This window comes from Phaethon aethereus (genome assembly GCF_964289735.1).
Source record: "Phaethon aethereus genome assembly, chromosome: 7".
In the NCBI taxonomy this organism is placed as follows: domain Eukaryota; kingdom Metazoa; phylum Chordata; class Aves; order Phaethontiformes; family Phaethontidae; genus Phaethon; species Phaethon aethereus.
Window position 1 is genome coordinate 21528846 of NC_138583.1, and position 13243 is coordinate 21542088.

At 40.8% G+C, this 13243-nt stretch overlaps 1 protein-coding gene across 1 annotated transcript in view; it reads right to left on the bottom strand.

Moving 5' to 3' along the window:
• Positions 1–13243, bottom strand: part of VSTM4 (V-set and transmembrane domain containing 4) — a gene marked incomplete at its 3' end in the record, with an annotated part of 38771 nt that overhangs the window by 2512 nt on the left and 23016 nt on the right. Inside the window, exons 6-7 of the mRNA XM_082002529.1 lie at positions 10529–10641; positions 9777–9838 (exon numbers count right to left, since the gene is read on the bottom strand). Of these exons, the coding sequence (XP_081858655.1) occupies positions 9777–9838; positions 10529–10641 (175 nt within the window). The remainder of the gene's footprint in view (positions 1–9776; positions 9839–10528; positions 10642–13243) is intronic.

Consider the following 13243-nt stretch of genomic DNA (forward strand, 5'->3'; position numbering starts at 1 on the left):
AACTTTTGGTGACTACCAGAGTAAAATTCCCCATTTCCTAACACTGACCCAGTGCACCTTTTGAAGTAGAAATATTTTCATTGTTCTGTAGAAATCAGTTGCTCAGGGCAAGCCAAATCTGTATATGCTTTCCCCTTTGCTGTTTAATTCTGTTTTGTGCTATGTTTCCATTTAGAAAATGCCGCATGTCCTAAAATAGCCAACCCAACGCCCAGCTCATGTAAATTTTAGAACTAAGATTTATGAAATCATATTGTCCAGGTGTTTTATTATATTATCTCAAAATTGCATTGTTTTCCAGTGTAGATTATCTCTTTATTCTTACTTTATTCTATTATGTTTGGATATGAAAAATAACACTAGATTCCCCAAAACAGGTCATTGGGCAGTAGTGGCTGATGTGTTGCTTTCATACATTTTTATGATGTTCCTATAGTAAACATAATTTAATAAAGCCAAAACACACTAAATAAATAATTGCATCTAGAAAAGCAATAAAACCAAATAAAATTAGTACTTTCATAAGTGGAAAAGGTACTTCAATTACTGCTACAAGCAACAGCACACCATAAAATGTGTAGAATAATTTCCCTTATGCATATTTCTAGTATGTAATAATTTGATTGAAAATATGAGGAAACACACAGGAGGTTCAAAATTGTGAAGGGTATACAGTTTTCAGAAAAGGATGTGTAATAACAGTGCGTGGAAGCCAACACTACTTTAAAGTACCTATGGTAGCCAGGGTTTTATTCCATACACTCTTCTGTACTTCATTTATCAACCACATGTTTAATTTAATTTTGCTGGTTTGTTTGTCCAAAAACAAATTTTTTTTTTTTAGCAGGCAGGGAAAGAAAACTAATTCTATGATTTCATCTCTCATTTGGATTGGATAGTGTTTTGGCAGTGTAAACCTGGCATCCTGCCACCACCTCCCTTTTGGAACAATAGCGTGAGTTTAATAGCTGATGTTATAGGTGGGACTGAGATTAGGGCAGAAGAGGAAGAGATAATGAATGACTGGCCATTCACCTCTCTCTTTCCATCCTGGCTCTTCAGTTAGGAGGTCATTGGGATTTCAATGGCTACAACAGCCTTTCATGAAAAATTACATAATTGTTCTAGAATAATATTGAAATTACATCTTCAAATAGAATTCTGTTCCAAAGTGACATTTCTAGATACAATCTTCATCTTGTATGCCTGTTTTCTCATCTTGGGATCACACACTTTGCAGAAATATAAATTAGGAAGAGTGATCATTTTCCAGCATATCTTCTGGCAAATGCACAATGATTCCTCTTCCAGATTTCTTCCACTTTAATTTTAGTTTGCTCCAGTCACAGGGCTTCCCCTGGGCAACTATTCAAAATAGTTTACTTACAGGAATTTTTTTTTTAAATAAACAATCCCCAAAGTCTATCATGTGAATATTTAAAAGAAACTAAAGTACGTGTATACATAGTTTTGTTTTTATTGGGTTTGTCCAGTAGATAAATGTGTTAGAAATGACCTAGAAGGGTTGGGTTTTTAATGACAATTACTCTGATTTTTACATCATAATTACCAGTAATGTCAATTTTGCTTTTCCTAGGCTTAGCTGGTTTGTTTCTTGGCAGCCTCAAGGATGTTTACTATGAGCACTCTAAGACTGAAAGTTCTGGACGTTTTAACTACAAATTTTTAATTTGTCTACAAATTAGTAGACAAAAACTAGGACCACTTTTATCCAAATTTGTAATTAGGTATGAAGAAAACAAGCAAATAATAACCTCATGAATTTAACTTGTCTGGAAAAAACACTGCTGACAACTTTCACTTACTGATTGCTGCAATCTCATTGTTCCATGACCACACTAGTTGTCATGAAGATTACAGAATGAATTTAAAATTTAAAATAAGAAAAAATCCCCTGATTCTAGTTTACTACCAAAAATAAGCAGAACAGGGCTCTCTCCCCAGTTCACTTCAACCTTAAATATTTTAGTTACTAGTGCTGCAGACATTTGCCTCAGAATTCAGTGTCTATATGATAGCATGTGACAGAGTTTTTGTCTGGGATATGACACAGAATTACTTTAACACAGGACCAGGGCAAGAAAATTACATCTATAGACAAAATTGAATTTTCACCTCTGAGTTTTCTGGATTTAATAAGCATATGTCCCAAGTTCCAGTCAGAGCTTCACAATATATTTAGTAACTTAGATTTCCTGCAGCAACAGTTGAAAACGAAACCCCACGCTCACTGGCATGCCCTGTGCTTGTGGGTGAAGGGATTAGGACAGCAAGGATAAGACCTTGCCAGTTATGCATGTTTGCTGGTCTGAGTGCCAGTACATGGCAAATTGCCACCTATGGACAGGCCACGCTCTGCTGTTGGGGGATGCTGTAGGAAATGCCGGTGGGAAAGGTATGGAGTCAAGAGCTGGTAGTGAGGAGTTGCACTTCTCTCCAGGTTACTCCACAGCACAAAGCAAGCAGCCCTGCCCCAGTGCCATGAAGTAGCTCTTTCTTAGCAAGCACAGGCTGGAACTACCATTTTTTCCTCTCCCTTTCTCTCACAAAGACCTTTGTCCTTTTTCCTTTCATATTTGAGAAACATCCTGTTTTGTATTCACACTCTATACCTCCACAGGAAAAATGCAGATACTGTGTCACCCACTGCCTGAGCACACTCAGTCAGAAAGTGTCTAGACAGGACTCTCCAGGCCAACGGGGTGGGCTTTGGCCACAGGGATGGATTGTTGCTTCTCCCATCTGGGCATTCATGCGGAGAGGAAATCACATACTCTGGGCAACCTAAAGAAAAGGGGCTCAGCCCATCTTCTTCTCGGCACAGCTTTTCATAAACGTCTTTGGGGGGATTTTTTTGTTTGTTTTGTCTTTAAGCTGTGGGAGGAGAGAGAGTGTGGCTGTCAGCTTGGCCATCACTGGAGGGTCAGCTATGGAGGTGAAGGTGAGAGTGTGCTGAAGTGAAGATTCAGCATGTTTGGTGGACAGGCTGCAATTCCCTTGCCTGGGCCACCAGGACAGGGAGAGAGAGCACATGGTAGCAGTGGGGTTAGGCAGGATTTTGCAAAGTTACTAGTGAGAAAACTCACTGTAACTTCGGAGAGAAAAGGATTAGCCTTTCACCGTCCTCTTTATTAATATACACTGGAAAACCACTCTCTCCAGAATGTGTGCTCTTTCTTGTGCTGAAATCAATAGTGACCCTCAGAGCCACAGATACACTTATGCTCAAACCCTATGAACTTTAGTGGGATGACTCCCTCATCAAGGTGGTAACTTAACTCAGGAGTCAGAAAGATATTTTTCTTTTTTCCCTTTAGAGCTTTGGGTGTTTACCAATGTCAGTGTCTTGACTGCAAACATAAAGCAAGAGATTCCCCTGGAAGAGAGGGACTTAAAGAATTACTTCTGCAGACCTTCATGAAAAACTGAAGGTAGATCTACAAGATGAGTTATCCCCTAGAAATGCAATTGTTGGTCAGCAAGAGTACTGAAATATCAAGGAAGCCACTGTTGTCTTGGTGCCAAAACTGAGAAATATGACATTGGAAAATATGGGGAGTAGGAAGTATGACTTTTAGTGGCTCTATCAGTTAAAAAGGACAGTTTCTTTCCACTAAAATGCCTATTTTTACTCCTTAGAAGAGGATTAATCACTGGGAACAACGTCTACAGTTTGTGAAGCCTCTTTCAGCATTACATCTAGATTTTGCTCTTGAATCCCACAGAAGTTATGATAACAAAGTCAGGGACAATGATTATTTACTAAGTCCCATTGAATAATTTTATTTTAAAGAAACAGAGTCCCACAAATGTAGGGCACGTAGTGACTATAAGGGGCAAGCTGGTCCATCTTTCTTCATTAACACAAGTAAGTGTTATCTGGCAGAAGTTTATCCAGTCTGTTTTGACAGCTTTTGGGGAAAAGCATCCTCACCTTTGCTAATGCTTTATTCCTTTTACAGTTGCAGATGTATTCCTAGATTCTAAACCAAATCAACATTGCTGGAAATCAGGCTGACAACTTCTTATCCTTCAAAAAAGACCAGAGGAAGTAATTAAAGGTTTTCAGTTTTCTGGTGACACTTTTATTACTCCAAATGTGTCATCACACAAAAATAATCTGCTGTGGGATTTTGTAAATACACAAATCTCGGCACAATTCCAGTAAGAGATTTTATGTATTTATACAAACTGTTCCTTCTTGGGGATAAAGATAGCAATGTTTGATCCGAATGTGAAAGCAGGCAGCTTTTAATATGTTGTGCTCTGAGTGTCAACCTGAATGTGTAAATTATATTCATGTAGAAATGTTCCTATGGACGTCTTGTATCCTAAGGAGAGACTGAAAAAAGAAGGATTATTCATCTCACAGAGAGAGAAATTACATGGACTGGGTGGAAATATTCAAGAATCACAGGGAGTCAAGGAAGAAAATGTTCACCACTTTATATATCATATGTACAATGTTACTTGAAGTCTGTGGAGATCAATAACGCCTTAAGAAATTGGGAACTTAAATCATCACACATTGTTACACGTTGTGGAGGAAACAGCTCTTCTAACAGAGGGTGGCATAGCTTTTAATTTAAAACCATCCAGGAGAAAAGACGACCTGATTTTTCCCAGATCCAGAATCCACAAATTACTGAACAGATGTATTCCACTTTCTTTTTTTTTTTCTTAAAGAAAGGGCCAATAGGTTAAGACTAATGAGGAATTCTACTAGTTGTGCAAAAAACTGACTACCCTACCTTTCCTAGCTAGAATGATGCATATGGTGTAAGACTGGTTTTAATGACATAGTGCTTAGATGTATGATGAAAAAGACGACAGGAAAAAAAATCAACTCCATCCATCAAGTGCAATCTTGCAATGTGTAAATTTGCTCCCAGGTTGTGGTGAGTTGCAGGAGAGCAGGCTGGAGTGCAGCTCAGAATGCACAAATTCCCCAGCGAGCAAAAACCAAAAGCAGCTCTTCACATTTCACGACTCTGACATGATAATCAGACTGCAGATAATTAGCTCTTATATCTAGACCCTCTCCCAAAAGGAGTCCACGGTCACTGGTTCTGATATACAGTGTATTTGATTGGTTTCTTGTACAATGGGAAATGGAATCATGAAACCTAAATGTCAAAAGGGTTCTTCTGGTGAAGGAAACTTAAGCTTCCAGACAACTTTAGGAGCACTTGTCTTCATTGCTTGATTCAGGAGTATAGACCAATGTAGAATACTGAGCTAAATGTGTGATGCTAAAGGCTTAATTTTGCTGAGTACATGCAGATGATGAGATCAAGTCACAGCCTTCTCAGTTCCACAGGTATCAAACCAACGTCAAGTTCCTGCTCAAAACAACATCCTTCTGCCTTGTAGACATGGCAGGAGCCGGGAAGCTGTCCTTTGAATGAATGTTTGCAAATTCCAGGCTTTCAGACATGTTACTCATTACAGAGTAAGCACTTTCAGTGCTTACGGTCCTGACCTGCACTGCCTGGCACTGAGCACATTGTCAGCACTTGGCCTATAATGGAGATAAGGATGGGATTTTCAAAGCTGCAAAAAGAAACCTGAGCTTCTCACTTCTGTTAAAACTGGGAATCCAGATCTCTGAGCTGGTTTGTAAATCTCAGTATAAAATATATAAGTGGTGCCTGAAAAAGGCAGGCAAGCAGAATGCGTGCAAAGATGATGCTTTCATTCAAAGTTAACAGAATTACTTCCAGAAATCTCCCGCAGTCTTAGGTAACCACAAGCCGTTCCTGTTTCTCAGGTAGCTTTGATATAAAAGCTGGGGTAAAAAATCATCACCAAAAGAAAATCTCAGTGCTGGGCCACCAGTGGTCCAATCCATGCTAGGATAAACAATGCTGTCTATGCTGTATGAGCTGTAGGTAGCAGGATGCTTTTCTTAAATACCTCAGCTATGGTCACTGAAAGCACTCTGCTTCCGAACTCACACAGGACCAATATCTAATCCGCGGTGGGGAACAAGAGAAAGCCAGATACACTCCAGTGAAGAGGTTATGCAAGAGGCTAGTCAGTGTAGGAACAGCGGAAGCCAGCTCTTACGTACGGTGTGCTTTACAAGTACAATGTGTTTGAAGAACTAAGCCCAAGGGGATCATCTGTAATACAGAATATATTTATCTGATTTCAAACTGAAATGATGTGATGATTATATGACTTGGCAGAGGCCACATAAATCAGCGGCAGAATGAGGAAGATTCCCTATATCCTGTCTTATTTATGCAGCTATTTGTCCCCTTAAAATTTAGTGTGAAAATGATGATGACAACAAAAATCTTGCATAAGTAAAGATTGCAGGATTTGGTCTGACCTGAAGTCATGTCCTTTCCATTGGCTCCAGTGAATCATAGAAGAGCTCCTAAGCTTGGTGGTGCAAACCGTCATGAAAAGACACTGAGACCTTTTCATTTAGATGATGTTCTATAACTAACACTCTTGGGCTATGACAACTAATCTCCAGGAGGCAATGAAAGGCTTACCAGAAAATTTGGTTGAGGAAGTACAAGATTTATCTGTACCAACTCAAAGGCCTAAGTACTTAAGGCTATAACAGAACAGCCCTTAGAGGACAGAATCTGTGGGCCCCTAGAATTTTCTTCTTCCTAATGACTCTCTGTGCTTCTTGCATGCTATAAAAAACATCCCTTTTTGCATTTCAGCATCTCTATTTCCTTTGATCTGTACACATTTCTCATTGATGCTAATAGAGAATGACACTGATGGGGAATATTTTTGCAACTGGGGGAACATAGAATTGTTATTCTGGCTAAAGCAAAAACAATATGACTTAAGCAGAGTTTTTAAAAGGCTTTACTGAAGGCTGTACAATTGAACATGATATTAGACTTTCTCTCTTTTTTTTTTAATTTTCATTGAGATTATGTCCATATTTTATCCAGGTTATTGTATTCTTGTAAAACTATATTGCAACCCACTCTAGCATGTTAACAACAAAAGAAATTCTCTAGTTTATTATAAACATCTTTCAAGAAACCAGAAGAACATGTCCTCTGGAAATAATTTTGCTGGTATTTAGGTTATTACAAAAAATTTCCCAAAACACTGGAACTACTTTGTAATGTTCCCTTATATGCCAGCTTGTTTGCTGAGGTTTTCTAGAATATTGTCCCGGTGCCCCAGTGTGGTACCTTCCTTGGGCTGCACAGGGAAGCTGCAGACTGTCCAGAAATGCATCAGTTTGAGTCTGTCTTTGCAGTGACAATTACCTAATAACTATGTGCCATCAGTGAAAAAAGATGCAGTGCAGACTCCAGCTGTGCAATAGTTATAATTGGAAAGAAAAAATTCTTTTATCCTGCAGAGATTTGACAGGATGACAATGATACTTTTTTCCCCTAGAGCAGATTGAAAATTTAAAATCTGAGAAATTTTTGAGAATTAAAAAAATCGGAGGAAAGTTTGCTGCAAATAGATTAAAAGTTTCATTTAAATTAATTTGATGTCTTTTTCTCTGTAATTATTAATATTTTGTATCTTTGTTCAAACTTCTTTTACTTCAATTAGTTTAACTAACTGCCTCACTGAAAAATCATTTAAGAGCAGAAAAATTTGATTTTTTTTTTTTCCTTTTTTCTGAGAATACTAAAACATAGAGGTTTAAAACCAACTGTGTTGTAAAGGGAGGCAAGAGGAACAGAAATGGGAAACAGCTCTGGGGAGCGTCCTGCCCAGCTTCTGAATGTGTCTTACGTATTGACTTGGGTGTAGTTTACTTTGCCCTTTAAAGTATTGCTAGGTGTGTTTGGGTCTTGAAAATCCTTTGGATAATATTTGTTGGATTACTTTTTTACTTAAAACTAACTCACATCCATAGATCATGGGTTTTCCGCAGGCTGCGATGCCTCTCCAGGTGCACTCTGAGGTGAAATGTGAAAGAGAAAAGAGCACAGCCAGGCTCGAGTCCAACAGCAAGACATGAAAGCTGAGCCTGCTGGCTGCATGCAGCGTGGGCGTCCTCAGTCACGCTGGGGACGACAAAGCTGATGGCATTGTCTGAAAAGACTTTATTGCTGCTCACCTCCAGACAGTTTGAACCTTGACTGGGGTTGCATAGCAGAAAGGGAAGAGCAAACAGCTATTTGTGGCCCACGTCCTTGGATTTATTCCAGAAAGAAAAAGCATCTGGAAACAGATTTACCTCAAGTTCAGCATGTGTTGATGTGCTTTATTGACCTGCAGGAAGAGTCGGAGTGCTTGAACTGATGATAGTTTTTCCTCTGAGGGCTAAAGACTAACTGATTTCTGACGTAGCCGCGCGCCTGGCCACAGTGATTAATGCAGCGTGCGCAGCAAAGGCTGGCTGTCATCCCCTGATGCCAAGTGCTCTCGTCTGTGTCCTTGTCCTCTCAGCATAATTGCGTCAGGTCAAAGCTATCTACGTGGATGTCAGGGTTTTTTCATGGACTCTTAAAACTCTACCTCTTCCTCTACTGAAACCTGACCTGTATGAGCAAAGCCTGGCCAAGGTGCGATCCCTGCAGCACCAGCAGAGAAGAGATGAGCTCCATATCCAAGCAGCAGTACCACCTAAGATTTTAGCTGTGATGTTCTGAAGTCACCTGGCATTATGCCCAGGTATCCTGGCTTGTACACTGACCACGCTTAAAAGGCCAGAGGGTATTTACTGACAACTGGTGGGAAGGTTCCCAATTCTAACCCACATCTGAAAGTGAAGCCATCACAGAGTCGTTCAGGTTGTTCGCATGGCCTAACTTTAGGCACCCACCTTCGCCTAAGTTAGGGAGTTAGTCACTCTGGCCTCTCTCTATTGCAGTTTGGGAGTACAAGAGAGCGAGAAAGCAGAGAGCCTGTTTCCAAGCCTAGGAAAGAGTATAGCCCCAGTCTTGGTGTTTAGCTGCAATGACTGCAAGGGAACGTGAAGACCACCAGGAGAAGTCCTTGCTAGCACTTTCCTTGTGGGAGCAGTCAGTGCCAGGTTTCAACCTAGCAGCTTGGAACCCCAAAAGGCAATTCAGGGCATCTAGCCTGAATTAGTAGGAGCATCAGGCTCCTACTCTAACTCATCTCTCTTTCTATTAACTATACAAGGAGCCTAGCAGACCACCTTTTTTATATAGGCAGCTGAAAATAGCTGGTATAAAACTCTCTGTCCATTACCCCACGTGTCTTGTCCAGGTATTGCTTTGTTACTAAAGTAGAGAAACCTCTCTCCACCTATTTGATTTTTGTCTGGCAAATTCTGCAGGGTTTTTTTCATACAGAAACTCATAACCAACAGAAACTGCCGTAGGAAGTTTTCTTTTGCTTGATATGAGCTATATACATACATCTCATTCCTGACTTACATCACTGTAGGGCAGAAACAGGTCCCTCGTTTCTGACTTGAAAAATCTCAGAAGCAGTGTGACCAGTGTGGCTGTGATTCTGTCAGTAACTGGTATTTTTCCAAAGCACCAGCTGCCAGAAGCATGTGAGAATCAATAGCAGGTTTCTTTTAAGAACAGGCTAAATTTGTAGACACGATGACTGCTAGAAAGCTGAAAAACATAATCCAGTGTAACCTAATGCTCAAAAATGAAAAGAGCCGAGACAATTCATCTCTTGAAAAAGTATTACTTTAAAAAAAAAGGACTTGTACGATTTTTGAGCCAATTTATAGTTTCTGAACCTAGAGTTCTGGCACCATTACAGCAATTGTATTGAGAGAGAAGAATATGGAGAAAATAATGTAATAGAAAATTACTTACCAGGATCAATTTTCTTTGAGGTTTCAAGAGCTTGGGCTTAGGAAAATTATTGGCTATTGGAGCTATGGAAATAAATATTAAGGGATCGTTTCATATTATTATCATCCACTGTCATTTTTAGTATATGCATTAGCAATTTATAAATTACAGATTAGTAGCAGATTACAAGCAAATACAGGTACTTATACCAGAGTTTAACTGTATTTCAGGCAACATTTTACAATGAAACATAGGGCTTATGAATTAGAACAACTTGTAGGATTAAAGAATCTGATATGCAAATCATGCCGTCTGTGTGCAGAAGCCAGAGCGAATACACCTCTTGAGATCTGGTCACTTGTGATCTAACGCACAGTAAACCTTCGGGTCCTTTCCCTGCTCTCTCCCAGGGGCTCAAGCGCTGGCAGCAGCGTTCAGAAAGTACGCCCAAGAGTTTGTGTGGTTGGCCCTGGAGGCAATCACAAATGTTCTCTGGAAGTGAGGTTCCTCAAGAGGTTGATCTTTAGCTGCTCAGCTTGCTTGACTTGCCTGGACTCAGTGACTAGTTTTTCAATAGCTAAAGCTGCGGGAAGGTGAGAGCCTGGTCCCAGCAGCAGGCACGGGCCGTTTCTTCCCCCAGTGATGGGAGCAAGCGCAGGTCACCCCACAGGCACAGCCAGTGGCGGGGTGCCGGAGTCCTGACGTCCCTGCTCTGCTGTCCCTCCATGGCTGTGCTTGGGAACTGAAATACCTCTGCCTCTCTGTTTTCATACCTTTTGCTGGGATGGCTGGTGGCTGCTCCACTTTCATTTTTTCTTTCTTTTTCTTTACCTTCTTGGGCTGTAGAGGGGACATGCTTGTCACGCTGGTAACTGTTTCCCCCGAGCTGCAAAACAGAGACCCGTACGTGAGGAAAAGTGAGGGCAATGGAGGGAAAGACAGCTTGTCCCAGTGAATTCATACAATCACGTTACCTTCCACTAACACGTTACCTTCCACTTGTGAGAGCCCCTGCTCAAAAACTTGGATTTTGACCTGGGGATATACTGAAAACCCTTCTACAGGGGTTGGAAATGCCTGTCTCTTGCATTTTTTCAACCATACAGCCTGGCTGAGAGACTCAGGAGTCTGATCTGTCCTGGTGCAGAAAATGCAAAGTGTCAGGTTTTAACAAGACGTTTCATAGCACCTATTCCTTAAAAACAGGTAAGACCCCACTGCTGCACCCAGGATGAGCTTGTACCCATCTGTCCTCGAGGGACAGAGGTGCAGATGGGTTAGGTAACTTGCATAAACTCACAGGGAGACCCTACGGCAAAGCAAAATCTTCGATGCGGTTCCTGAGCCAAGACTGGCAGAGTGGCCAGCAGGCCAGGAGGGCATGCAGCGTGTCTTCAGACAGCTCACAAACCCACCTTTGAAAAAGCTAGCTTCTTAAAAGAGGCCAGTGCGCTCAGTGCATATAAAATGAAGAAACTGTGCCCCAGTCTCTAAACTCAGGGATTCTCCAGTACGTCTGAGCTGAAAAAGCACTAGTAGGTACGAGGGAAGAGTACAAGCTACATTGCAAGCAGACTCAGTCCAAGAAGGCCTCTGTGTTTGGACTATTACAGTTTAACCTCCTCTAAGTCAGGGGGTTTTACCCTTAGCATCTCCCAAAGCCTGAGGTCGTAAATCCTGCTTTGAATATTTAGGGTTTGGATATGCCGTCAGGTTACAGCGATTGTCACCATGTGCCAGCTGACTGTGCAGGTGGTCCTGGCTCGCAACTAACATCAAATAAAATTCTGTTGGATTAACTGGTAATGAAAGAAACCCTAACTTGCAGCTGGGGTGGGAGGAGACCATATAGCAGTTAGTTATGGTGACTGTGGTGGTGGAGGTGACTTGATAGGCAGTTGTTGCTCAGGTGCATCTGACCATGGGCTCGCCCCGGGAAAGATTAACACCGTACGGTTGTGGAGACCTTTCTGTTCTGTGCTGGTGAGTTACACCACATGATGGGATCCAACCTGGGTCTCCATAGTCATAACACTGACAACACTGAATTCACTGAATTTTAAATCATTTGTCCCAAGCTGCTGTTCCTCTCCAGGTTCTTTTGCATAATGAAATATTCTTTTTGTATTAATAGAATAAAATATTCGAATTGGGCCAAAGTCTTAATGAAAGTTAAGATGTCTCAGCTATTGCCCACACAAGAATAACAAAATAACAGATATTATCATTTTACACACCTGTAAATCCAAATGACTGTCACTACCATTGGTAAAATCGCTCTGGATTTACACTTACATAGATTCTTACACTTACAAAAAGCTTCTGGTTTCCTGATTTTCCTGAGTTCCATTCCACATACTCAGTCCGAAACATAGGTTTGCTGCCAATCTTTTTTTAAAGTGTTTAAAAGGTAAAATATTTTCATAATTTATAAATAAATCACATCAATTACGTAAACAGAGGGTTGTATTAAAATAACTTCTAGGTCTGGCTGCACTATTGTAAACCTATCCCACAAAAACCATTTGTTTCTGTATTAAAATCAAAACATGAAATTGTTTAAAACCAGCAGGAAATGAAACTGTCCTGCCTAGCTCCATTGCCCAAACACAGCAAATTGCAAAGAACAAAGATTACCAAAAAAGGGACAAGAACGTTTTTTTAATGGTTTTTGTTTTAATAATCCAAGGTCATTAAGGCGGATGTGTAGCTTAAAGATACTATCATTCTGATGCAGCTGCTTTAAGCACAATATATGAAAAGGCTTAGTGTCAATTCGTTGCATTAGTTATTGTTCCTGCTCTGCTACTGAAAAAGAGAAGCTACAGGGAAATGTATTTGTAGCTTACACTTTTCTTTTAAATGCCAGGGCCATACAGGGTTAACTAATTCTGGGAGATACAATAACCATACTTGCTGTCTTAGAACTGAGCTCCTCAAACCAAACAAGGAGGCTCAGAAAAGACTCCCTGGCTCTGAAACACTGCCTCTTTGTGAGCTTGTCTTGTTCTATGTCTGAAAGGAAAGTTAGTTTTTTATCTACAGCTCCTCCTCCCGCCTCCTGGCTTCTATTTCAACAGTGTCGCATTGTGCATTTCTTGATCTAATGAGTTTTTAGAGAGCAAGAAAAAGACAGGAATTTGGGGAAAAAAAAAATGTGGAAGGTGTCTAAAAATCACGGCACCGGGACAGCAGTTTCCTGGAGGTCACAGGTGGTATTTCTGGAACATACTGTCCCAAGAGCTGGCAAACTACTGCTATTTTGGGCTTTACTCTCCTTATTAGAGTCAAGGATGTGGGACCTTTCCTGTGGTTGTACAGGTCGGCTATTCCCACTTGTCTGCAGGGGGATGGCAAAAAATTCACCCCAGTGAACTGGGAGTTGCTTTGATATTTTCCTATTAGGGGAGGTGTGTGAGAAGGTGCCGGGGAGGACTGGGTGCTTCGTTCTGGTTCAGTCTGGAAGAACCTGCTCCTACGCCATTAGA